Source organism: Rousettus aegyptiacus, unplaced genomic scaffold, assembly GCF_014176215.1.
Source record: "Rousettus aegyptiacus isolate mRouAeg1 unplaced genomic scaffold, mRouAeg1.p scaffold_m13_p_14, whole genome shotgun sequence".
In the NCBI taxonomy this organism is placed as follows: domain Eukaryota; kingdom Metazoa; phylum Chordata; class Mammalia; order Chiroptera; family Pteropodidae; genus Rousettus; species Rousettus aegyptiacus.
Genome location: NW_023416289.1, coordinates 13,113,576 through 13,141,119, shown reverse-complemented (window position 1 = coordinate 13,141,119; position 27,544 = coordinate 13,113,576). Strand labels below are relative to the sequence as shown.

The window sequence follows — 27,544 nt, the reverse complement described above, 5'->3', positions numbered from 1 at the left end:
ACCCCCCCCCCATTTGAGATAGTAACCTCTTCTCCCAGTACTCTTTCCCCCTTTTCTTTGCTTTATTTTCCTCTGTAGCATCATCTAACATGCTATGTATTTCACTTATTTCTCCTGTCCATTGTCTGACTTCTTCCACCAGAACATAAGCTCAGGAGGCCAGGGATTTTTGTTTTATTTAGTTCACAGGCTGTATTGTATCTAGAACGGTGCCTGGCACATAATAGGTACTCGATAAGTATTTGTTGAATGAATGAAGTTTCAGAGTGTATATATATAGGTCTAAATATCTTTTGCTTTTAGAAGCTATTCCACTGTGCTTTTTGAAAAATTGAGATGTAATAGACATAAACCATAATATTAATATCAGGTGTAATTGTGCTTTTTGTTTTAAAGAAAAGAGGGAACTTTTTCCTTGTGAGCCACAGAAAGGACACAAGGAGGAAGGGTTGTTCTCAGGGCATGTGTCTCTGCTTGGCACTCCCCAGTTTCTTTGAGCCCTGCACACCCTGCTGTAACCTTACCTAATTGTCACAAAACAGCTTGCAGTCTGGAGTCTAAAGGTCAGATGAGCCATTTCTGCCCCACACTTCTTGGTGTAAGGAAGCACTAGATCAAAATCTAAACAGAGATCTGAGCCCGCCAGAGCCATCTGTTTGGTTTCCTATTGTCTGAGTAACACCTTCTTTGAGCTAGGCTCCCAGATACACTTAACACCTTCCTCCTGGGTATCTGCAGCATCCTTCGGGCCCATTAATTGTTCAACACTCGACATCCATTCTTCTAGTTCTTGGCAATACACAGGAGCCTGGAAGGAGCTTGTTGAGAGATACAAAAAACTCAAAGAAAATAATTTAAGGCTAACTCAATCAGCTCATGGCCAAGACAAACATCTCACAACTCGGAAATCCATCTGATCAATAAATATTAATTGAGAGAGTATTATAGGGCAATATCTTATAAATCTTGATGTAAGAAACAACATCCTGCCTTCAGAAAGGTAACTGCCTAATGGGCAGAGTTGCTGGAGTTAGCAAATAAAAAATACGGGATGCTCAGTTACATTTGAATTTCAGCTAAACTATGACTAATGTTATAGTATCAGTATGCCCCATGCAATATTTGAGATACAATAACAAATTTTTTTATTGATTCATCCTCTGTTGTCACAAGCAATATTGTGCTGACTAGTGTCCAGAACTCTTCCCGAATGCTCTTTCTCCTTTAAACCACATAACAGTGAGAAGCGACAGTTGTTGGCCCTGAGAGGCTACGTAAGGTAGTGCATGCAGGTCATGCAGACAGGAAATGGGCGAGACTGGCCGTGGGTGTTCTGGTGGCCGTTGGACTCTCAAGCCTGCACGCTTTGCAGCAGGAAAAGGCAACTGACCAGACGCACTATGAGCAGCCAGATGACGGGGATGGATAATTCCTGCTCTGACGGTCTTGGAGAGAAGAACTGAAGTGGTCAGTAGATGTTAGAATTGGACTGTGTCTTGAAGAAGCTGGGCTACCCACATTTATTGGTGATGTTTAAAAAGATTATTCTCTGAACAGGCATTCCGCTAGGGGCATAATCCTGAGGGCTGATTGTCACCACATCTCCTTTAAAGGGTATCAGATTCAAACCAGCATCTACTGCTCTTTCCAAGCCACCCACCCCCTTGGCGTGTTGCCCAAGAAGACTATGGCTCGATTCTAGTTTTCTTAACCCCCTCATGGTAGACCGATGAGGTTGTTCTAAAGAGGTATCATGACTTCTTGGGCATGGTTTATTTTGGTGGTGGTGGTGGGGAGGGGGTGGTAACATGTATACTGATGTCATAGGATCTGCTAGTTTGAATAAAGCCTGAATTCAGTATGAAGCCTGCATACTTCCTCCCCCACGAATTCTTCATCACCATTGTGTGGGAGTGTTTGAAAAGGGAATGAGATGACCAACTTGTTTGTAGGAAGAGTTGCGACTTTCCTATTGAAAACGTCACCTGTTGAGTCAGCCATGGGACAATCACCTGGGCACTTATTGGCAGATAGGGTGGGACCCTGAATCACCACCATTGAGAGACCTTTCCTGGTGAGGTTATCGGTCTCAGGTTGAATCAACTGTGACATCACCGTCTCATAGTAACAGGTACTTCAGGTGCCTGTTCTTACTCAGAAATCCCGGGAGATACCTGCCCTGGATCTTTTTACTCTTAGCAAGAAGGCCTGGGTTTTGCAGAAATGAATGGGTTCAACAGCTGCTCGGTGAAGTTCATGTGGCCAGTTTCATTACCACTCCCAACTCCTGGCCTTATAGTAATCATGACTAAACTTTCTGGAGAAATTAGAATTTGTGGGTGTACTGTCTGTACCTTTTGCCTTCTCAAGTCTGCATTTATAAAGAAATGCTCCTCTATGCCTTGCAGATGGATGTTTCAGAGCGTGTCATTTGAGTCTTTGATTTAGAAATTTCCATATAAATTGTGCTGATTTTTATTTGGACTTTGGAATTAGTTGTGATTTCTCTCTCCCTTTTTCTTCCTTCCTACTAATCCTCTCACCTGAACCATGGGAGTCCTTAAAACTCTGAGAATTAAATACCTAGGAGGCTGTTCGCCCTGGGAAACTGTACTTCACTTGCCAGGTGCGAGGTTTTTACTCCTGCTTTCAACTGAGATTCGATGCCAAGGTTGTGACTTTAATCTTCATCATTTAATTCTATTTTAACCTGTGAAACTTGAAGGGACGAGTCTCACTGAGCCTCCCTCCAAGAATAAAGATGAATTGGGGAGGGCGGTCTGAGAGGCAGGATTGTGTGGGTTCAAATCCTGAGTTGACTCTTATTTGACATGTGACCTTGGGCACCTTACATAACTTTTCTGTGCCTCAGTCCCCTCACCTGTAAAATTGTAGTTCCCTACCTCACAGGATTAAGGTGAAGATTCATCGTGGTAACACATGTGAAGTTCTTTAAGCGCCTGGCACATAGTCCTGGGCATTGGAGAGGTACTGGGTGTTCGGGGTTCCTGATGATGCATGCAATAGGGTCAGCATTAGTCTGGAGCTGTGGGTAGCTTCTTTCACCAAAACTGATGAGCTTATTCTTGCAGGGGTCCCTGCCCAGCCTCCCACTGTGCCCATCAATAATAGTTCAGTAATGCTGTTCTTTCCTCAGGCTCCAGGATCCTTAAACCACTTTGGGTGGGGAGTTTTATGGATGGCTATCTCAGCCTTTGCATCTGGGGCAGAATTGCAGCAGGAAGGACTAGGGCGAGACTTCTGAGGTTGTTTTGAATCACTAGAAATGAGGGTTCTGAATACTGACAGCTCCTGTTCCCACTTTGCCACCTAAAACACCTGTGGTCACACCAGAGTCTTCTTGCCTGTCCCCCACAATCCCTTGCTGCAACCCTGTTCTAGTTAGGGAACTCCAAGGTCTCTGTAAACTTCATAGACCCTCCCTCTACAGCAAGATTCAGAATCATTCAGCATTAAACTTAGAGAAAGAGTATATTTTTAAAAATCCATTCATCAGAGGCAGAGATAGAAGAAGCCTCAAGAGTCATTTAGTTTCTTAGTTCATACATGAATTTGGCTGATTCAGTGAGGTTAGGCAACTGGATCAGAGTCACTCCGCTTGTGGGTGTCAGAATTAGGATAATAATAGTAACATTGTTAAAGAAGAACTATAGTATTCATTTGAGTGTTTATTGATTGAGTGCTCAGAATAAAACGAGGGTCCCTTTTAGATTCCGAATGGTGAAGTATCAAGAGATGAAAGTTTGCAAGCCACCTTTTCAGAGCTTCACAGGCTCCTTTAATTATTATTATTTTCTTTTCTAAACTGTTATTTAGAGTTTCTACCTAATCACTTTGGGGCGGGGTGGGGAGAGGAGTGGTGGGGGTGGCGGGGAGAAGTAATCAAGTTAACCCTGTGAATGCTACGGCATGCTTGACCTTCCTCCTGAGGTAGATGGGAAGGAAAGTCTTTTAAAGAAGTTTCATAATAGTAGTAATGGATTGGGGTTATGTTGACAAAGAAAAAGGGGTCTTGATCCATTAGCGATACTAACTTACATATTTACAAATGGAAAGGTATGTGTCTGGGATAGGTAAGGGGTACCGATGACGTAAGACTGCCATGGGTTGAGCATCGTTGGTGCTGGATATGTAGGGCTCGTTATACTCTTTTCTCTACTTTTGGATATGTTGGGCTCTTATAAAGTTTAAACAAATGCGACAAGGAAAACCTGATCTGTAATAGAAAATTCAAACCCCCCCCCCCCCCAGAACGCCCTCCCCTTCTCCATGGCCAATGTTAACAATTTGGTGTGTACCTTCCCCCTCCCCCCGCCCCCAGACACTTTTCTAAGTATTCACAAAACATGTGTGCCCATATTTTTGGGGTTTTTAAAATGAGTTTTCCAGAAATGGAAACATGAATTGTTCTGCAAATGTACCCATCTCCCACCCTCCTTTATAATACTTTCCGGAAAATCATGCACGGCCGTTCATGGAACTTTCCCCCTTATTCTCTCTGACCCGAGGAAGGTGTTTTTAATATCACAGGAAAGCCACCTGAGTTCCCCTCAGTATGGTGTTTGAGTGCCTAGTGTATGCTCTATGTCAGTCATGAGATTTCTCCTCTCCTGAGGGGTTTGGAGATCAGTGCAGGAGCATTGGAAAACGCTAAGATGCCAAGTTATCAGACAATGGGTGCATTCAGAATCCAGGTGGGGTTAGACCTGTGTGGGCTGGAGCAGCTGGCAAAGCTTCTGCAGGCCAGGCGGAGTGGGGCCCGAGGTGTTAGGTGGCATGTGAGCAGGAAGGTGGGGAGAAGGTGTCTCTCTTTGGCAGCAGGTGGGGAGGGACCTCCCTCGCAGATTCTGGGGCCTAAGAATATGACAAAGGGAATATTTGAATGGTGACTCAGAGGTGGCTGAAATGAAACTGGGCAGAAATGCCCGGGAGTCACAGGAGAGTGGGTTGCTGTGGGGAAATTCCCTCTTGGCACTTCCGGCTTGGCCTCTGAGGCTGACAGAGCCTGACAGGGTCCTAGAAGGAGAGTTAAAGAGCCGCTGCTAGCTGGATGGGGCCCTGTTCACAGAGATTAGGCAAGCTGGGAAGACAGGAGTGGCAAGTTCTCCTTCTCCTCTGGCCCTGGGGCCAGGCGACCTAGTCAGTCAAGGATCTGCTGGGACAATCTGGAGCGGGCCGTGGAGAACCAGAAATGAGCTGCACCACCCATGTGACCCTCAGAGGCCAGCATGGTCCGGCCTGGTTCATTAAACCTGGGCCCGTCCCTCCTTGCTGTCCTACCGTCACCCCAAGGGCTTACCCCAGATCCACTCCTCCTCCATCCCAACCTTGCTTCTCAGCAAATGGCAACACCCGTTCTGTCCGTTTGTCCATCACTCATTTGTTTGTTTGTTCATTCAATAAATAATGATTGAGAGCTGTTATGTGTCAAGCGCTGTTGTAGGACTGGGGATACAGCAGAGAAGCAGACATGTGACTCTCTTCCCGGGTGGAGTTTGTATTCTATTATTTTGGTGGGAACATGCAATAAACATAATAAATATGTAAAACATTTAAGCTGTCGGGTGGCAACAGATGTTTAGGAAAACTAAATATGAGTGAGGAATTCCTGGGAAGAAGTGGGGAGATCTGAGAAGGCCTTACTGAAGGGGAATTAGGTAGTCGTTTGTGGGCTCTTCCATGGGGAGGATTAGGGTGGTGATTATAGCATGGCCCCTGGCTTCTGACTGCTTAGGTTCTGGAGCTGAGCAGAGAGGCCTGGGGCCTCTCCCAGGTTTCTAATTCACTTGGTCCAGGGCGAGGCCCATGGATTCACATTTCTAATAGTGCTGTCAGTCCTCAGGCTCTCTGTTCCCACCACTAGTACATCCTGTGTTTCCTGCATGGCTAACTCACCTCTCTAGGCTAGCTCAGTTGATGCTTCCTCCAGGAAGCCGCCACTGATCTTCTACCTCCAGGCCTGGGTCAGGGTATCTCTCTCTCCCCCAAACTCTCTTTCAGATTGGGATCCCCCGAGTTCTCTTCTCTCTCCACTAGGCAGGATACCCCATGAAGTGTCCCCCGTATGGCACCTAGAATGTAGTTGGCACTCAATAAGTAATTGTTTGATGAGGGGCTCTTTGCTGGGGAGAATTAGGCCTGAGGGTCCCTGGGGATGGGCGTGGGACCTTTGGGGGAAGTGCATTATAATGTAGAAGAGGAACCCAGATTCCTAGATCTTTTATTATTTTAAATCAGATTGTGCTTCTTGTCTGAAAAAACAATAAATAAAACCACTTTCAGCTGAGCTTCATTGTGGTCCCTCTAGTCATCCTTTTAAACAATAATGGGAGCTTTAAAAAAATTGTACCTCCTTCATCTCCCTCCTCCTTGCCCCCCATGGCCATTCGCTTCCTAAAGGTAAATCAATTGTAGAAAGCAGCTTAATTTAAAGCGTTCAATTCCTCCGCTTTTTAACGTTGAAGGGAAATTAATGGTAATAGCTACTACTTTTTTTGTGTTTAGCCATTAGCCAGGCACTGAGCCCAAAACTTCAACTCTTTTTAACCTATTGAGCCTGCCTTGTGCCAGGCATTTAGACAGGGCCTCAGAAGTGACCGCCACCATCCCCTGTGTGGAATTCCTATTCTAGAAGGAGGAGGGACAACAAAGAGAAGAAGTAGGTTGTTAGTAGGTGATTGGTACTTGGCAGGGGATAAAGTCCTTGGAGTCGAGCAGGGTGAGTGGGCTAGGGGTCTTGCAGGTGGAGGTCGCACCTGCGATTCTGTTATTGCCACAATCCTTTGTCTCCTGGGCCCAATCCCACTGTACAGATGAGAAGTCGAGGTTGAGAAAGGGGAATAATGCATTTCGGAGGCTGCAGTTGAGGAAGTGGCTGGGAGGCGGAGGAAAACGCAGAGAGGAGAAGGAACTGGAAGGGAGGGTTGTGGGACCTGGAAGTGGGGGAGGGAAGTAAATATTCACGCTTGGGGGTAATCACATCCTCTTCTACTCTTTGGAATGTGGACACCCCAAAAGCTCTGCTATTTGAAATGCTGATTAGTTAATTAGCAATTGTTTACAGGCCTTCAGCTCGGCTAAGGTTTTACCTCTGTAATTCTGGGGAATTTTAACTAATTAAAAAAGCAAATTGCTTCCCCTTCCCCCCATTTCAATTTATAAATCTGGGTGGGGGTCTAGGAATCTGCATTTTTAAGTACGCCCCCACTCGGCTTGAACTGGACGTCCAGAGATTGCCCTTGAAAGAAAAGCTGGACCATAGGACAGGTTCCCAAACCTGGGCTAGGGTGCGACTCACCTGGATAACTTTAAGTGCAGACTTGGAGGGGCCTCCTCTCCGGGGATTGGGGGGGGTCACACTCCCTAGGTGATTTTTGATTAGGTTTGAGGGTGAAAGGAAATCTATGAATCCACCCAAAATTCTAGATAAGATGAGTGTGTGTGTGTGAACCCATTTCGGGTTCAGAGGGTCTCAATTTTCATCAGACTATGAGGCATCCAAGGTCTCCCACCGCCCCCCCCCCCGTCCTCCCCCACAGAGAAAAAGGCCTTCAAGGATTGGCTCTGTACAAAAGGATTGGTTCCCACCATTGTGAAGTAACAACCAGCCTCAGCGTCCATCAAGTCACAGGTGAAAAGAAATCAAGCTGAGGGCTGCATACTCCCTAGGAAGTGTGGCAAGTGGCCAAAACTCTGGTGGAGGAAGAGTTCCAGTGTGTTTGGAGAAGAGAGCTTGGATGGCCAAGGGGCTCATTCTCCCTTCCTCCCTCCTCCTTCCCTCCCTTCCTTCTATCTACCCATCATTCATTCTTAAATTCACATAGTCTTTGGGCACCTGCTGTATTCAAGACCCTCAGCAATCCAGGCTGCCAGCGTAGGGAGGGCAACCTAGATAATTCATACAAGTTAACTTACTTGATTTTGGATGGAGGTGTCATTTATGAGTCTGCAAGCACAGTTCCCTGATTTATGAGTTGCCTGGACCAATATTGAAGCACATGGCCAAGCCTTGCTGCTGCCCCAGAGAAGCCAGCATGAAACACAAGCCAAGCATGGAAATACATACAGCAGCTGCTATTTCCGTTTTAGGTTGGGCCAAGTAAGAATTTTAGGGAATTTCCTCACCTGTGGACAAGGGAGTAAAGTTGCTTTTCAGTTTGTGTGTGTGTGTAGGGGTGGGGGGAGAGGTGGGGGGGGGTTGGGAGAGGGAAGATTTGGTTTATGATTAATCCATCTAGAGTTTGATAACAGATCCAGCGACTGCGTAAGGCATTTCAAAAATTTGATGCCAAGTGTACTTTGAAATTTTAGAAAGGGCAATTAATTATGAATCCAAGGACTTTTTGGGTTGTCTTTACCCTAAGACAGGTGATTTATCTCTCTCTTTTTAAAAAGTATTTCTGCACATGTTATGACTTTCAGATCTTTAACACTTTTTAAAGATTTATTTTTCTTGCATGGGAAGGTTCTCTCTTGCAGCTGGACCTTTGTTCCTTACGTCATGTGCCTTGGTCTCACCGAATCCCTTTTAATATAAGTGTCAAATAATTAAAGGCTATTATCTAGAACCCTTCAGTTATTGACATGCACTTGGTTTTTACATATGTGAACTTACATAGTTTTCATACTAACCCTAAAATAATTATTTCCATTTTACAAATGAGACTGAAGCTCAGGTAGGTCCCCTTGGCTACTTAGTGGCAGGACAAGGATTCACAATTTGCATCTAACTGCTAGGATACACAGCTTCCTTTCCTCAATATAGCTGACTCAAGTTGTCCAGGCACTCAGGGGTCCAGTACTGGAACACCTGTAACTGGGTTTCTTACAAGGGCATCTTGTCTTCCTGTTAACTTTTTCCCTCTGCAAAATGGTATAAGTAATACCTGCTTCATAAGGTTACTAGGGGAGGTTAAATGAGATAAACAATACAGAATGTCAGGCATGCACTGGGCACTCAGATAGTAGTAGTTATTACTATTCCTACTAATTGTAAAATGCAATAGCTATTGTTATTATTATTAACCCCGATGTAGCTCTTACTATATGCTGGGAATTGCCCTAAGCGTCTGCATAGTACCCTATAATTCCCCCAATGACTCTATAGGAATGTGGATTTTAAACCCCATTTTTTAGATGAGAAATTGAGCCCCAGAGAGGTTCATTTAGCTTATGGTCCAACATGACATGGAGATCAGCTACTTAGGTCTTAAGGCCATTTTATCCTCTTGGAAATGAAATCTGATGGGTCATCCCTACTCCATTGTAGATGATGATGTTCCAATAATGGGAAGACAGGATCCTCCTAAGGCATTCTCTTTCTTTGGTGTGCAAGACTTCCCGAAATGACATTCCTTTTTCAAGACTTCATTAAGAACCTCTTGTCTCTGTTGGTCTGTTCCTTCACTTTGTTCATTCTCACCTCATTCCATTGAAGGACCGAAAGCGCAGGTTACCTGGGTACATCATGTCTGTATCTCAGATAGAGATAGAGAAGTAGGCAAAGGCAAATTAAGGATAAAAGATGAGGATTAGGAGGAGGGTTGAGTAGCCAAAAGCTTGTCACAAAGTGTGGATCCCTGCTAGAAGCAGACCACAGATTTAACTCTGAGCTTCCTAATAGTCAAAGCAAAGAAGGAAATAAGATTAGTTGCATGACAGGATTTCTGTGTGTTAAGCCTAAACCAGCTGCTCCAGAGAGCTCTTGTCCTCCTGCAAATCTGGCAGCACTTCTTATACCTCAGACTTCCCATTTGTAGTTGTCTTTATTATACAACTGATACATGTTCGTCGTGGGGAAAATGTTAGAAAATGTAGACAACTAAGAAGAGAAAGAAGTTTTACATGGTAATATCACTACATAGATATCACTATGGGAAATATTTTCGTGTATGTCCTAGAATTAAGGTGTCTATGATGATATCTTATAGGTTGTAATGTAATATAATATAAACATATATTGTAGCGATAATATGTAATGGTAGGGATTTTACCAGTGCGTACAATTCTCCAGCACTCTGCTGCCTCAGGGCCATTGTGCCTTCTGTTCCTGAGCCTGGGACACCCCTTCCTCTCCCAGGTATCGTCATGGCTCTCCTCTTTAACTTCATTTAGGTCCTCCCTGGCATTTAGTAGGCCCTCGAGGAATGTTTTTCGGATGGATAAATAACTCCACATCCACCTTAGGATGGGCATCAGTCATCCATGTTTATTCAGGGCCTGCCTTGTGCCAGGCACTGGTCCAGCACCAGGTAGTACTGCAGAGAGGGTGACACATCAGGCTTGAACCTGAGTTCTAGTGTCTAAGTAGACATTAACGTGTAAGTAGATAAGATTTCAGGGAAATCCTAGGAAGGAAATAAAGCACAGAAATGGCGTAGGGAGTAACAAGCGTGGGGAGGGGGCCCGCTCGAGCCAAAGATGGGTCAGGTAAGTTGTTACAAGGAAGTGTGTGTGTCGTATGTAGTGGAAGGAGGATGTCATGAAAAGAACTGTAGGAAGAGAATCCTAGGCAGAGGAAACAGTGAGGACCAAGGGCCTGAGGCAGGAAAGGGTGCAGTATGCTGGAGTGTGGCCGGTGTGGCCGGGTGGGCATGGTGGGGTAACAGGTGGGAGGTGACATTGGAGGGTTAGGCATAGACCAGCTCTTGTCTCTGGATTAGACGGCCTCTTCTGAGAGAATGATAAATGCCTCTGCATCAGCTTTCACCACATGAAGTGATGCGAACCAGCCCATTTAGCTGATTCATCCTTCTGGTTTTTCAGGGAACCTTTGCCCTCAGCCAGAGGAGTCTGTCTGTTTCTTTTGGAAATGATATACAGGAGACTAGACAGTGAACACGAACTTGTTCAGTGGACATGGCTCGCTAAGTGTGGGCTCTGTGTCAGAAAGGATTTTGGATGGATGGGTGACGAAAATAAATGAGTTCCTGCCCACAATATCCTGTCTTTCAATTCCAGCTAAATCAGACCTCTCCTTGCTGCTGTGCACACGTAATTTCCTGCTCCGGTTCTGTTTCTGGTAGCATCTGCTCTTTTTCTAGTGCCAGAATAGCAGCTAACATTCACTGAACGTTTTTTCTTTGCCTGACACTGTGCTATGGGCTTTCTTTACACAGATTAACCTATTTAGTCATCCCATCCCTTCAGGAAATAGGGACCATCGTGGTCTCTGTTCTATACGTGAGAAGGCAAGGCAGGAGAAGGCAAAGTTATGTGCCTGAGGTGGCATAGTTGGTAAGTGGTGGAGCCGGGATTTGAACTCAGGTCGTCTGACCTCTCACCTGGACTCTTAACCCTTTAGTACTATACTGTGACCTTGAATTAAGGACTCAGAATCTAGGCAACTTGTCTCAGAATTGACCCCTTATTGCCCTGTGATGGCCAGTAGTTTATGTCCTTACAAAGTCCTTGCAGACAGGGTCACTGCCTTTCACACACAACTCATTTTCTTGCCAGGCATGGAAGGACAGGGCTTCATTAGAGCTTCGAAGCCTCATCTCTAATTTATGGTTTTGACAATTGCTGTCCTTCCCGACCTCTTTAATAAGTCCACTAAGATTAATAAGCCATAGACCTTTCAAGTAATGAATGTTCACTGAGCATCTTTTATGCACTAGGCTCTGTCTGCATCCAAATGGACCAACCACTGACAGCCAGCATTTCCTGAGTACTTACAATGTGCCCAGCACTGGACTGACCTCTCCCCGCGTGTATCTTGTATGTTCCTCACAATACTGTGCGTAAGAACTACAGTCAGCTCTGCTGTAACACTACGTAGGTCTTCCTAACAATCACTCAGTAAAAACCACAGGGCTTATGGGGAGATGGCTAGGGGACAGCACTCAAAAACTTGGTGATACATTAAAGAAAAGCAATTTGCTTGTGGGAGTAGGTCTCGGTAGGGTGGTGCCTTGTGAGTTATTGTGGAAGGAAGATAATCTGGAATCTGATAGACGGTTGAAACACCAGATGGGGATGGGTGTAGCACGTAACGCGTTTTGAACTGAAGTGGCTGGGAGATGTGTGTATGTGTGTGTTTTGTTCATTTCTGCTCTTTAGCTGAGTGTACTTGTCTACATCCACCTCATGTTTTTCACAAAATTATACACATGCGAAAACTTGAAATTTGAGTTATGCTCAAATGGTTTTCTAATAAATCATTCATGTTGGAGCAAATTTACAATTTCAGAGCAAGCATTATGGAAGAACCAACTGTGTTATTTCTATTTTGCAGTCAAGTAAACTGAGTCTTGAGAAATAAAGCGACTGGCCCAGGGTTATGCAGCAAGAAGGAGGCAGAACTGGGATTTTAACTTACGTCGGACAGAGTACTTAACTTTTGTGTCACAGGGCTCTTTACCTTTTCATTCATGGGGAAGAAGTTTTGATGACAGAGTTGGCCAAGAGGAGAGATTCTGGAACATGACTAAGGAGACAGAATGGTCTGTAGTGAATGCCCAGTGGTTGAGAATATTCAGGAGTGATATTTAAAAATGTTTAATGATGGCCAGTACAGCATGGACCTTGTGCAGTCAAAGTGTACGCCTGACATTTAGTGCTCAAACGGGTCCTGGGGTCCTGAGCAACAGCTAGAGGGTGGGTGGGCAGGGAGGAAGCCCCCTAGGAGGCTCAGGGCAGGGGTTACTTACCAACCACAGGGCACTGGCAATATTTCAACCATTGGTGCGGCCGTGTCAGTCCATACTAGCTGCGTATCAGTCCCGACTCTGTGTGCTGCCTGCCGTGGTCGGCTCCTACTCCTGGGGACTCTGTGAGCGAGTGATGTGCACAGTGTCTCGTCTTCAGCCCTGTTCAGCTCCTGTAGACTCATGCATGGCTTCTTTTATGGAGTCAGTCCATCTCATGTTTGCTCTTCCTCTTTTCCCGCTGCCCTCTCTTCTTCCCGGGATTAACGTCATTTCCAAAGAACCCTGCCTTCTCATAATACACCCGAAGTAGGATGCTTTAGTTTCGTCGTTTTCGTATCCTTAATAAATATATGGTTGGTTAGTTTATTCTTATTATGTTAGTTCTCATTATAGAATCTTCTCCTGACCCCCAGAACTTTAAATTATGAGAAACTTAAAATACCTAAAAGTTGAGATATAGTACAATGAAAGATGGAGTACCTGCATTTTATAATTAATACTGTCATGTTTGCCACATCTGTGTGTATATGAGCTTTATGAGCCATTTGAAAGTATGTTGCAGACATTTCACCACTAAATACTTTAGCTTGAATCTCCTAAGAGGACATTTTTCTTTTGAACCATAATGCTATTATCATAACTAAAAAAAATTTACAATATCATCTAACATCTACTCCACATTCGAATATCCCCAACTATCCCAAGAATGTCTTTTATTTATTATAGACTCTTATATGCAAGCCATTTAGAATGTTGCCGCCCCTGATCACAGCTGCCCCTGTGTACACAGTAGGGAATGTGAAAAGAAAAGACATTTTTCCCTTCCAAGCAGAGCCTGCTGGCCTCCTTTTGTTCTGCATTGGGGCTAGAACTTGCAGTATCTGTTAGATGCTAGGCGGGGTTGGAAGTTTCTGTTTTTGTGTCTATAAGAACATAAATTTTATGTAAGCTATATATATCCACGTACACACCAGCCACCACGGAATTCAAGTTTGTAATTTAAAAAGACATTATATTTCCCTCCCTGTAATAAAGCATAGCTGGAATTTCTAGATTTGAAGCTTCTGAGGTAAACAGAGCTGACGGTGTCAGCATGTTGCTTTCAAAAGGAACGAAAGGTTATGATTTCATAGACCTTGAAATTAGACCTCAAGGTCAAGACACGGTATAAGCTCAGGTAGGAGCATTTTCTGGAGCACTCACTCATGATACTTGGGTGCTTAGCTTTAGTTATTCATTACCCTTTCCCCTTTCCATCTGTCTTCCACAGACCCCCCAAAAAGGAATATTTAGCAGGGTAACAAGCGTAGCTCGTATACTTTGCTATTCTGAACAATAAAGATCACCATTTCCTGCACATGAACAATAGACTAAGTACTTAGCACGAGACCTGACACACAGGAAGGGGTCAGTGTTAGCCGCTGTACAGCGTACTCACTGTGCATAAAGTCTGAGCTCGTCGGCTAGTGCATTGGTCCCTCTCTGTCATGCACTTTCTCATTTAATCTTCACTAAAGTCCTTTGATTTAGAGATTGCCATTAACCTCATTTTATAGACGAGGAAATGAAGGCCTAGATGAGGGCAAATGACTTAATTGGAACTGGAGGTCTGAGTGGTGGAGCTGAAGCCTGGAGTTGCCATTTGTTACCACCGTGTGACCCCGCGTCCTATGTTGAGAGTCCTGTCGCAAATGTGATGTTGGCGTACATAAGCCTTATATTTTAAGCTGGTTTAGAAAAAAACCAGAATTACCGTGAGTTCATTTAGGGCGGTGTTCAGGTATATTGACCTGGTGCTTCCTGTGCTGCTTCCAGGCTTTCTCGACACTGTATGAAAGCATAGTGGTCAAGAGCTCTAACCCATAAGCCATGTGACCTTGAGCAAGTGATACATATTTAACCATCATGCCTCAGTTTTTCTCCCTGTCAAATGAAGATAATAATAGCACTTCATATAGTTATTACAAAAATTAAATGTCTGAAAATGAGCTTGCCATATAGTGTGCGCTATAGAAAGCGTTAGTCTTGGTGCTGTTAGTTATCATCACCGTCACCACCACCAAAGACTTTGTAGCCAGGTTCGCCTTCAAAACAGCGTTTGTGAGGTGGTGACGTCCTAGGGCAGGTGACATGCCTCCTCAGAAGATCATTAGCGAAAACACAGTAAGATAACACTTCACACTCACTAAGATAGCTATAATTTTTTAAAAAAGAAGAAACTGACAAATGTTGGTGAGGATGTGGAGGAATTAGAACCCTCCATATACTGCTGATGGGAATGTAAAATTGCGCGGCCACTGTGGACAACAGTCTGAGTTCCTCCAAAAGTTGAACATAGTTACCATATGACCCAGCAATTCCACTCCTGGGTATATACCCAAGAGACTTGAAAAAGTATGTCTGCACCAAAGACTTGTACATGAATGTTCATAGCATTATTCAGAGTAGCCAAAAAGTAAAAACAACCCAAATGTTTATCTCCCGATCAATGTATAAATAAAACGTGGTATATTCATACAGTTGATTATTATTCAGCCATACAAAGGAATGAAGTACTGATACATGCTACAACGTGGGTAAATTTGAAACATCACGCTAAGTGAAAGAAGCCAGATACAAAGCCACATATTTATGATTCCATTTATATGAAATATCCAGAATAGGGAAATCCACAAGGACAGAAAGCATGAGTGGTAGCCAGGGGCTGGGCGACAAGGAGAGGCATTGGGGCTGACTGCTGATGGGTACATGGTTTATTTTGTGGGTGAGGAAGTATTCTGGGAGTAGAGAGTGACGATGGTTGCACAACATGAGAAATAACTAAAAACCACTGAAATTGTACACTTAGAACTGGTGAATTTTATGTTATACGAATTATATCTCGCATTTAAAAAATACAATGGGGAAAAAAGATCATTAGTGAAACAGTTGCTGTTTGCAGGAGAGAGCTCTGAGTTTTTAGTAAAAAACCTCCTACCGGGGTGACTCTATACGGCTCTGCCCTCTGAAGATCCCTGGTTTGCAGGCTTCCCATAAACAGGGGATTCTGGGAAACAACAGCCACCTACCTACCGAAGAAAATGAACACCCGAAATAAGTTTGATGTATTGTGTAATCAGAAGGCAGGCAGGCTTTTGAGAAGAGCCTAAGCTAATGGCTTAAAAGGGTGTTTAAAGAGAAAGCTGTATAGCCTGACTGGTCTGATCTCCTGCCCAGTCAGCAGAGATGGCGCATTAAGAATGAGAAGTATTTAAAGCTGGCATCATCAGTGGCACACATTTGCCCCGCCTTCCAGGGTTTCGTTAATGCACAGTTCTCCTGTGGAACTGATCAAGGTGGGGCGGTTCTTGCTTCCCTTCCTGGCTACCCTGGCATGCCCCCTTTATGTCAGAAGGCAGGAAGTTCTCTGGGAATTAACATCCAAAGGTTGCACTCTGATTTAAGCAAATGAAGGCCTTTGGGGAAGGCCAGGTGGCCTCTCAGGCTTTGCTAGGGCCAGTGAGCCCTATTACCAGTCAAGGTGCCGACTTTATTTACAGCTATTTACAGCTCTTCAAGCCAGTTCCTGTGCTGTTGAAATTTTCTCACAGACTTGCCTACTTGGGCCTTGTCAGATGTCAGCACACTACCTGCCCCATGCAGTGTGGGCTTTAATGAGATGCCCCAGAGGCATCTCCCCTGGAATCTGACACTTCCATTTGGTGACTTTGTGCAGGGAGTAACAAGACTAAGAGAGAACCAGGGAGAGAGGCTGACTGATCAGAGGGCAGGGCAAAGTGGATGTTATGGCTTTGGGGCCAGGCTGGCTTGAGTTCAATTCCCAGCTCTGCCTGTTTGCTAGGTGTGTGACTTTGGGCAAGCCACTTCACCTCGGTGTGTCTTGGTTTGCTCACCTGTAAAATGGGGCTGCAGTACCTGTCTCGCAGTGAGGGATTAACTGGGATTCTACATGGTTCTTTGCACAGGGTAGACACTTGATCACTTACCAGTAATACTTGATTATTTACTCTAAGTGCGAAATCATTAGGATGATTAGAAATCCTAGTTGGCTTGTAGGCTTATGACGTTATGGTGGGTATTCCTGGCTCATGAGCATCCTTGGAGGATCTAAATTGGGCATTCCAAAGGCCTTAATTCATGGCCATTCTCAGGCCCTACCATGGCCTCTGGAAAACATGTGCACCTCTGCTGGCCCTTGTCTTCAGGGTTCACATGAAGAATCTCCTCTTGGACTGACTTTGAGGCCATCTGAGGCCTCCTTCAGATCTGGCCAAATGTTTGGGGGAGACAAAGGTACCACTTATTCATTCAACAATACTTACTGAGGACAATATCCATTAAGTGCTCAGCACTGGTGTAGGTGCTATAGATACACTAATGAACATGACATTTAGACAAAACCCCTGCCTTCGTGGAGCTTATATTCGGTTGGAAGGATAGTAGGTAATAAATAAATAGGCATAGTAAATATATAACGTGGTAAGTGCTATAGAGAAAAAATAAAGCAAGAAGAAGGCTAAGGAAGGAGTGCTGGGGACAGGGGGCTGATATTTTAAATACAATGTTCCGGGCCTACGTGGAAGGTGACCTTTGAAGGAAAGGAGGGAGGGGTCATCTGGGGAAGACAGGGGTTATCAGGAAGTGCTGGGTCACTGGCCGGGAGAACAGCTAATAGGAATAACTTGGGCAGGAGCATAGCCAGCGTATTGGCTAGAGCAGAGTGAATGAGGTGAAGGTAGTCTGCGACAAGTCAGAGAAACATCTGGGTCCTGACCACAGGGGTTTGTGCTTTTATTCTGAGAGAAATGGGGCTTTCTGAAGGGCTGACTGGAGCAGAGGCACATTGTGATCTGACTGTGGTTGTAATAGGCTTAGCGAGTCTACTGCGTAGAGAAGAGGCTGTGGGGATCTGGGCCAGGATTGAGAAGACTCAAGCTGCTGCAGTGGTCCAGGTGTCAAGAGATGAATTGGGTCTATGAGAGCAAAAGTCTTGGATCCTTGGCTGTCTCCATGTTCTTCTTCCACTTCCTTGCCCTCACCCCTCACCTGTGCTTTGTTTTCACAGCACTCAAAGCACCCTAGCAGGAGGTTTGAAGTTATTTGCCTGCTGGTGCTCAGGGGTTGAGGCTGGAGAGGCATCAGAAATGACCAGTCATTGTGGCCTCAGTTGAGCTCCTTCGTGTTCTCATCCTCCCCCCCAACACCCACACCAGCTGATGCCCTCAGTGTGTCTCAAGTTCAGAGCTCCCGTTTTGGGATCTCAGACCCCACTGAGAAACTATCAAAAGCCATGGAGTCTCCCACAAGTGTCCACATATTTGCTCATAATTCCAGAGGGATCACACCTTCCCATTCACAGACCCAGAACCTTGACTCAGTTCGGAGGTCCCACTGCTAAGTCCTCAGGGAGGGGGTCTGCAAAGCAAAACAGCAACGTGGGAAATGTCCTTTCTTGGTCACGGAGTGGTTTCCAGTGGCCTGAGAAAGTACCAAAACTTTGATCGGAAGAGGTGGGAGCAACTTGACTTCTCCAAGTTAAGAGCTTGTCCACAGGCAAGGTCACTGCACTCAAAAGCAGGAGGGAGGGGCAGGTGTCCTGGGGGATGTGGATGAGGCCGCAGAGAGGCACCTGTAGGATTTTAGTTTCTAGAGGGGTCCTGTGTTTGCTGCACCTCCCCAGAGCCAGCCCGTGGGGGCCCTGCCTCTCCTGCAGGGTGGCCTCAGAGGGAGCCGTGAAGTTTCCATTTCCTCAAATCTACGATATGACAACAACAGCAGCAAAGCGGCTTAACCACACATCAAGTCTGCGTACTTGATAAGAACTCTCTTCTTATCTTCCCCTGTTGTAGAAAGAGGAAATTGAGAACTAGGGTTAATTTTCCTGATGTCACACAGCTGGTTAGAGGCACAGTTGAGATGAAAATCCAGATCTGTCTGGACTCCCAGCTTATACACGGAATCTTAGTGCTGTACAGCACTTGATGAAGCCATCTGATTTTGAGCGAGGGGCATTCGGGAGGCTGGCAGCCCCGTTCTGTTTGGGGTCAGCTCTGAGCAAAAGACATTTCCTTCTTAGGTGGTCTTGCTTTCTCTACTCTTCGCTGGCCCTTATTTTGCTTTCTGGTGCCATCGACACCAATCCTTCTAGAAGGAGTCAGCCCCTATACATCTTGAGGAGTAAACTGCTAGTCTGTCTCTTCTCTCAGTCTGTGTCCCTCACTCTGCAGAGGGCAACTTTATCATCCTTGCCCCTTTGCCTCTGGACCAGTTCCATGGGTCAGTGTCCCTCTTAAAGTGTGACCTTTGGAAAGAAAAACAGCATGCATCGTTCAGATCATTAGGTTGTAACCCTGAGAATGTACTTATCAAACCGCAAGTAGAATCAGCGGAACAAAACCATGGGCCTCCCGTATCTAAGTGTTTTATTTCTGATAATGTAACTGAAGTTTGCAGGCGGGGTTTTGGAAGCCCAAATGCAGGGTTTGCCTGTTGAAGTTCCTCAACTAGTTTCTCAACTAAACACTAATCCTCCTTCGGTTCAACCCTGGTTCAACCCTCGTGTTAAAGAAAACTGTCTATATGACGATAGGAAAGCAAACATGAACCGATTCAAATGGTATAAAAGAGTACAAAAGCAGGGAGTTTTCCCTCCCTCTATTCCCTATATCAGCAGTTCCCCTCCTGAGACAACCGGTGTTAGCAGTTTCTTGTATCCTCCTGAAGGTATTCTAAGCGTATTCTCTATTCCATTTTGCTCATTGCTTTCTTTGAAGACAAGTTCCTCCCATATTATTACCTAGAGATTTATCCCTTTTTAATAGCTGCCGTGTTCTTTTAGTTTCTACACTATTTTTCTATAGAGTGAGTGCCCGTTGGGTGTTTAACCGGTCCCCTGTGGGTGCTGTTTCTATTTCTTGCCACTATAAACGAGCCTGCAGTGACTCTCTGTAGGTCTGTCCTCATGCACGTGTGTGAGTCCATCTGTGGGATTAGCTCCTAAACGCGGGCTTTGCCAGACGAGAGGATGGAAGCTTGTAAAAATCTATAAACATGGTCAGGATGCCCTCAAAGGGCGTCGTACTGGTTCTGTGTGCTGCGATGTCCAAGAAGGTCTTTGAGCCCCACATCTCGGCTGACAGTTTAGCCTTTGTGTGGTACAGAAGGGAAAACTAAGCCAGGATGAATGAAAGGGACTTGTACTTTTCCTCCTGACAACCCCCCGAGAGAATCTGGTCACCTGATTTGGCATCTAGCTTTCTTCTTACTAGACCAGCTGATAGGAGTCCCCCCCCCCCACAGCACCCCGTCCTTCTTCAGTCATGTGTGGATCATACCCCTTCTTTCCCATCACCCACGTGGACCCTTCCTCTGTTTTTCTGCATCCTGGGTGGCTGAGATTTTCAGAGGGGTTGTGGTCACCTGGGCACAAATCCTCTGAGTATTTGCAAAAATATAAATTTTTCTCCTATAGAATAAATAATAAGCAATTTACATATGGCTACCGATGATTTTTAAAACTTTACAAATAGTATGTTTACATTGCTGAAAAATCAACCAATCTAAATAAATATGTATAAGGAAGAGCTCTACTCCCACCCCCACCCTGCCCTCTTTGGGACCAATAACACCCCCTCCCCCATACCTATAATCTCAATTATTAGTTTATTCCAAAGTTTCTCTATGCAAATATAAGCAAATATGGACACATATTCTCATCCCCCTGCATTGCTTTGCATCTTGCTTATCAACTAACACTATGTCTCAAAGTTCATTCCACAGTGGTGCATAGTTTTCTCATTTCTTTTATAGCCACATAGTATTTCACAATAAGAAAATTCCATAGTTTATTTAACTAATCCTCTATTGATGGATGCTTGGAATGTCTCCCATATTCAGCTACTGCAAACAATGCTTTAGTGAAAAACCTTATCCAGGGGTCATTTTGCGTGTGTGTAAGCTTGCAATTTCTGATTACGTTGGAAAATGGGAAGAAGCCAGCCAGATAAAGGGACCACAGAGTCTTGTAAGAGTTACAGCCAGGAAAATTAAAAGTTTGGGAACCACCAAGGTCCTTGTGCAGCAACCGTACCATGGCATCTTACAGGAGGAAGCCATGTGGCCTGTGGCGGTGCCCCAGAGTATGCCAAAGTCTACGTCTGGACCTGTGGGTCAGTCTCCATGTCATTTTCTTATTTTTTTGATTTTCTTAATCTACTTGGAATTCTTGGAGCGAGCAACCCAGTCGGAGATATTTCTGCCTTTTCCTGGGACTTGGCAGGACACAGGGAGTTTTCTCAGGAGCCTGAGCAAAGGCGCATGTGGGGGCCGAGCGATTACCTTTAGTCAGTCGAGTAGATTTAGCAAACACTCTTGGAAGCAACTGCCTTTCGCATCAATGCTTATTTGTTCTTGATAATGAAAAATGTTGCTAGCATCCATTAAAAAAGAGAAAGCCTCCTCTTGTAAGCTCTGTTTGGACAAGTGAGCACTTGTTTTGGAGTCATCTGCAAATGCATGTGACCTGAAACTCTGTGGGAAATGTCTAACTTCTGAAGCTTGGGCTTCCAGCTGTTCTTTTGGGCTGTTTCAGGAGTTTTGTTCCAAAGGTCAGAGGGCTCAAGCTTTTCCAGCCCAACCCACCCACATTTGAAAAAGGTGCAAGGCTCACATTTCATTCGTTCTGTGTGTCACGGAAGAGGTTTCTAGGCCTTGTTCCTGAGTTATTGAATGATTCAAAAATATGAACTCGACTACAGCGTTTCATGCTTCCATAGCTAGTGTCAGCACATTTCTGCGTCAGCTTGCGCCGGGGAAAATGCTGTCCTTGGATTGGCGCATGTTTCTGTCTGGGTTGTGTTCTTTAAAGAGGAAAAAAGATGATGACGACGACGACAAACCAATCTATCTTTGTGCCTAGCATGAATTTTCCTCCTTCTCATTTTGCTCTTTATAACTCGTGGAGCTTCTCTCCTTCCTCAAGGCAGAGCGATTTTAGCCTAGTGGCTTAGTGGTGTTAATTGGTTCTGGGTGTGAATCCTGCTTCAGAGACCAGCTGGCTCTCTGTGACCTTGAGCATATTATGAAGCCTTTCTGAGCCTCACGCTCATCAGCATCGGGAGATGAAAGAGGCCAGCTGCTTCCCAGCAGTTAGAGAGCCAGTGTTTGTGAGGAGCTCAGCACAGTGCCTGCTCATAACGACTATTATTAAATTGAATATTCACTATTCTAATTTTTGTTAGTTAAGAATTATTTCGATCTTTTCCCGCTTTTCATAACTCTGCCCTTGGCATTATTGGGTGCATGGATTGTGTCTTTTCTAGACCATGGTACTTTGACCGATGGGGTCCTCCTCAAAGGAGACCCTAGTAACTATTTTTGTTACCGGTTCACCGAGATGTAACTTACATACCATGCAAGTTGCCTGCTGTAAGTAGACAGCGAGATAGTTTTGATAACTGCACACAGCAGTGCGGCCATCACCGCAATCCAGTTTTAGAATACTTTCATCATCCCGCAAGTTCCCTCGCGCCTGTTGGTAACCAAGCCCCATGCCCACCCCACGCCCCGCTCCAGGCAACCACCGATCTTCCTGTTTCTGAGAATTTTCATACAAATGGAATATGTGCTCTTTCGCACACTGTCAAAACATACCTAGGCCTGGGCCCTGCCCCACACTGACTGAATCTGATCTCCTGGGCCGGGAGCCTTTGGTCTTTTTCTTTCACTGGGCATAATACGTTCGAGGTTCATCTGTACTGTTGCATGTATTGTTTCTGTTGCCGAGTAGTTATGCCATGCTATATCCATCTGAATAACTGCATAGGATGATTTTTTTTTTTTTTTTTAGTTCTTTCTTTTTAATGGGCAAGTGGAGAGAAAGAAGAAAGTTGGGGAAAAGGTTCTTGAAAATATAGTAATGTCCACACCCTACTTGTAGAAAAACAGAGAATGTCAAGAGACATAGGACAGCGGAAGTGACTTAGGAAAGAGGTGTAGAGCAGGATCTGAAGGTCACATCACAAGTATTAACAGTGGCTTCTCTGCTTGCATGAAGCCATGGGTGCTTTGTGCTTTTGGTTTGTCGTCGTCATCTTTTTTTTTTTTTTTTTGGTAACAGCTTTACTGAGATATAATTCACACATCATACATACATTACATCCATTTAAAGTATAGGATTCATTGGTTTTGCTGTATAGCCATAGAGTTTTACAAACACGATTTTTGAACATATTCATCATCCCTAAAAGAAATCCTTCACCCCTTAGCTGCCACTCCCTGGCTTCTCCTTTTTCTTACCCTCCCCCCCCTCCAGCCCTAGGCAACCACTAATTTATTTTTGGTCTTTAGATTTGTCTATTCTGGACATTTCATGTAAAATTGAACCATGCAATAAGTACACACAGTCTTTTGCGACGGGCTTCTTTCTGTTAGCATAATCTTTTCAAAGGTTACCCATGGTGTAGCATGTAGCAATAATTCATTTCTCTTTATTGCTGAATATGTAATATTCTATTGTATGTATATACCACATTTTATCCATTCATCAGTCGATGGACACTTGAGGTCTTTTCACTTTTTGGCTGTTCAGAATAGTGTTGCTGTGTCATCTACATTTTGTCACTTTTCCCCTCTAACACAAGTTACTGCTGTTGAAATGGAAAACAAAGTCGAAACTAAGATTCTGGGGAAAGATGTGGGTAACAAAGCACCCTGCTAAAATGTGGCTGAGGAATGTGAGGTGTGTGTTTTTCCCATCGTGTTAGCACCTGACAGCTGCCCGTAAATGGAGGGGAAGCCGCTGGTATGCTCACATCCCACTGTCAGAGACACAGGTGGGGAAAGAGGGAGCCTCAAACCCCAGATCGGGTTGTGGGTGTCAGACTGTGCAGGAGTTAAGGCTGTGGGTCAGCCAGACCTGGGTTCGCATCCCAACTCAAGCCGCTCAATGCTGTGTGACCGTGGGAGAGCCACTTATCATTTCTGAGCCTTTACTGATAAACTGGGAGAGTGATACTTCCCTCATAAGTCGTTATGGTAATATCATAATGCTTAATATACCTCAACTAAGGGCAGCCTTTGTAGAGCCATTTTGCATCTCCATTGGGTGCTCCAAGCACCTGGGAAATGTTTAACATATACTCCTGCCTGGGCTCTACCAGCTCTAAAGATCAGATTCAGTTAGCCTGGGCAGGGCTCAGGCCTGGGTACTTTGTAAAAGCATCCCAGGAGACTCTACGCAGGGTACATCAGACCCTGGTTTGGGAACGATGTTACAGACATATTGGTCAAGGTGCTTAACTTCGCAAGTGGGCAACTAAGACATAGAAAACGCTCTCATTAGGACCTGTTGGACCCGGTCCCCCACCCCAGGTTCATCAGCTGCCCCTTCCCGTGAGGGGTCAGCAGGAGCTGGAAGGAGGAGGGGTTCAGTTGCTTTGGATTTCAGAACATGGGGCCCTCTTTGGCCTCTGGAAACTCAACAGAAAAGAAAAAGTGAGCAGGTAGTGTGGTGCTGTAAGAGGGAGCCTTTTCTTTCTAATCAATAAGCAAACAGTTCCCGGAGTTGCCCAACCTGGCCACAGGAATGTTTCCTGGGTTGCAGGCCATGGGAACGATCAATTATCATTTCTGTATTGAGGCCGGCGGGCTGGGCGTTGGCGTGTTTAACGTGTAGCCAGAAGCGGGGACGATAAAACTCCTCCAGTTTAGCATGGCATCCAGAGGGCCTCCCCATGCTCTTGGTTCTTTTGGGCAAAACCAAATATGTTTCCCTCCCCATGACAGCGAAGAGGTTCCTCTCCAGCTTTGTTGCAGGCCGATGTCAACTCCCTGTTAGAGTGGAGTTCCATTACTTCTTCCTCCCCTGCTTTTAAAACAAATTGAGATCACATTCCTTTGCATTTTTAGCGTCCACCTTGGAAAACTAAAGCCAAGCCCTTGGGACTCAGACTTGAGCAGAGAAGCAGCCCCAGCTTCTCCAGCTGAGCCAGCAGAGCCCCACCCAGGCAGGAGTATTGAGATCGAACTGGGTAAGGCTTTATCAATGGATGCTGGCCCGTTTCTGAACTGCCCAGGAGAGGCCTGGAACAGAAAACGACTTAAAAACGGTTCTTTTCTGGCCTTGTTCTCAAGAAGCACAAAGGGAATGGGGAGGCCGGGCCTGTCTAGCCTGGAGAAGTAGGAGCCTTCACTGCTCCTAGGCCTGTGTGGGATCCCCTAACACACGTTCCTTCCACTGGAACGTCAGCCCTGGGAGGTCAGGCAGGGATGTCAGTACCTGCTGTGTTCACACCTGGGTCTGCAGTGCTAGAACAGGGCCCAGCCTACTGTAGGGGAGCAGTGCTGGAGTAGGCCCTTGAACACCTCCCCCTCCTCCTTGCTGCCACATGGCTTCCTCCCTCATGTAGCTAGGAGCTGGTACCCTCTCTTCAAATGCCCCTTCTTGAGGCTTTCCCTAAGTGTCCTATATTAAATTACCCCTCCACCCCAGCTACTGCATAGAGCTTTGTGACCCCCTTACTCGCTTATTTTTCTCTATTAATACTTTCTATTCCTGACACTTACTAATTTATTTGTCAACTTTCTCTTCCTCACTGGAGTGTAAGCCCCGTGAGGACAGAGATCTTCCTTTGTTCACTGCTGTATTTCCCAGGCCTTAGAATGGTGCCTGGCAAAGAGTAAGGGCTCAGTCAGGGAGGATGGACCACTCCATTAGCCTCGTGAGCTCCCCTGTGCAGGGGCCAGGGCTAATCTTTTCTGTAACCTCACTGTTTTCTCTCTGCCCTGACACAGTGCCATGCTCTCCACCTCAGCCTGTTTTGATTGAAATAAGTGAAAGGGACTTTGCCCCTTGCTTCCTACCCCGGCAGAGTTCAGCGTTGACATCTCTTTTTGGCTGCAAGTTAAATGAGGAGAGAGACCACTTCTAGAAAGACCACTTATAGAGCAAGGAAGGACGCATTGGGAGGCTGGGAGAAAGAACTTGATAAGCTTCGTGAAAATAAACTTCCCATCGCCGGGATCACATGGGAGCTGCCTGTCAACGGGGAGATTTGGCCTGGCGCGGGCGCCCCCGGCGATGACACCGTGGAGTACGTCGCACGGGCTCTGTGGACACACGCCTCAGGTTGCACTTGTGCAGTGGGATATTCCGAGCTGCTCATCTTTCTCCTCCAAAATGTCCATGGTTGAAGCTGGCTGATTAGAGAAACCCTGGCTTATTTTAGCTAATGCGACATCCTAAAGCCGAACACTCTTTTAAATCTAAAGTTTAGAACTTCCTCTTTCACTTGGCTTCTGAGTGTCCTTGTGTTTCCTGAGGCTCTGTAACTGGATTTCTCAGGCACGGCAGCATTCATTCAAGGAGAAAGAGGGAGTGAGTGTGTGTAAGGGGAAGACGAGGATGGGAAACTTAGTTATTATTCTGGCTACTCTCCACTTGTCCTGTTTTTTTTTTGTGTGTGTGCGAACCAACTTCCAAGTTTCCATTCAAGTAGTAACTCATCTTGCAAAAAGGCTTATCGATACTAAGAGGCTTCCTGGTGGTTAAGACCTGATGGAGGCTTCAGACCACACAGGCTCTGCCATTCCCTAGCTGCGTGACCTTGCCAGGTATTTCCAGTGAGACTTCTGAGCCTCGGTTTCTTCACTTGTCAGTTAGGGCTGCTAAATTCCTACCGCTCAGGGCTGCTATATCTAATGAGGCTCTTAAGTTGTGTTATTGTTCATAGTTCTCAGTAGCAAGTGGACACATACAATTAGACACTTATCAGGGCAAAAAATATAGTCTTTCTGGTACGAGTTGAATCTCAGCATCCCCTGAGTATGGACAATCTGGAGGCTTGATTGTCCTTTCCCTCCCATTTTTAAACATAAAATTATATTTTCTACTGAGCACTGATGTTCAATAAACCTGTAATGTTTAGTAATTTCATGGGCACCCATCAAAGGAAGATGTTCCAGAATTACCCAGTGCCATCAAAGAAAATGGAACCTAGAAAGAAATTTTGTAAGTGGTGGTAGCCAGAAGATGATGGCTTTGGCTGGAGTTGGAAACACCGTTGCTAACCAGCAAAAAGAAACTCTTGCCTTGCTAAGTGACTGATACATGTGTGTCTTCCCGGGATTCCTTTTGTCCATCAAGTTAAACTTCTTGTCTTTACATTATTTAAGTTGGAAGCCCAAGCCCTTGGATTGGGGGATGCACAATGGCAGCGTAAGCCTGAGGAGTCTCAGAAGGCTCTCTGATCTGTCTCTCGAGGTTGCGTGTGTGACTTTTTCTTCCTGAGGCTGAGTGCTCAAGTTCAAATGGTCCTTACAATAAAGCTATATGCTGTGCTCTTTGGTGTTAGCCGTGGGAAGTGCGTTCTGATGAGCGGGAACAATCCATAATGCATGCCTTTGTGTGTAGTGTGGGGAAGACACTGCTTTCACTAGTTGCTTCTGAGAGACTGTGTTATCCTGCTAGTTACCAAATAACTCAACTATGGTGAGCTGGCTTTGATAGCAGGCCCCTGTCCTTAAATCTCAACATCTCCTGGAAATATACAGAGGCTTTTGAGACTGTCCCGTTCTTACCCACTCACATTCCAGTTATGGGGCCAGGCGGGGGTGGGAGGAGAAGCCTTAGAGCCGGACTATTCCATGGCATGACGGCAATTCTGAGCAAAGAATGCTGCTGAGTGCTCAGAGCCTGCCCCAGGACTCAGAGCTTTCTATGAACGTGAGTTTGTATTTGAATTTCAGTCATCTCTTTCGGGGTTCTCTGATTAAAGCCACTACTTCTACCAAATAAGCTAAAAAATGTTGGGTGAACTTTGTGCAAAATCACAATGTATTAAAGATACTTTTAAAAAAGTTATCCTTATCTTTTT

At 45.2% G+C, this 27,544-nt stretch overlaps 1 protein-coding gene across 4 annotated transcripts in view; it reads left to right on the top strand.

Moving 5' to 3' along the window:
* The window catches only part of CDH1 (cadherin 1), a 63,527-nt gene that overhangs the window by 8,680 nt on the left and 27,303 nt on the right, over nt 1–27,544 (top strand). The window contains exon 1 of one of the 4 annotated variants that reach the window (XM_036231437.1): nt 1,296–1,467. The exons of 2 other annotated variants lie outside the window; for them this stretch is intronic. Coding sequence is in view for 1 of the 2 variants with exons in the window: in XM_036231435.1 (XP_036087328.1) it covers nt 25,578–25,797 (220 nt within the window). In the remaining variant the exon portion in view is untranslated. Of the gene's footprint in view, nt 1–1,295; nt 1,468–25,341; nt 25,798–27,544 lie in introns of those variants that run through there. One more of the 4 variants, XM_036231435.1, reaches the window with a different exon arrangement.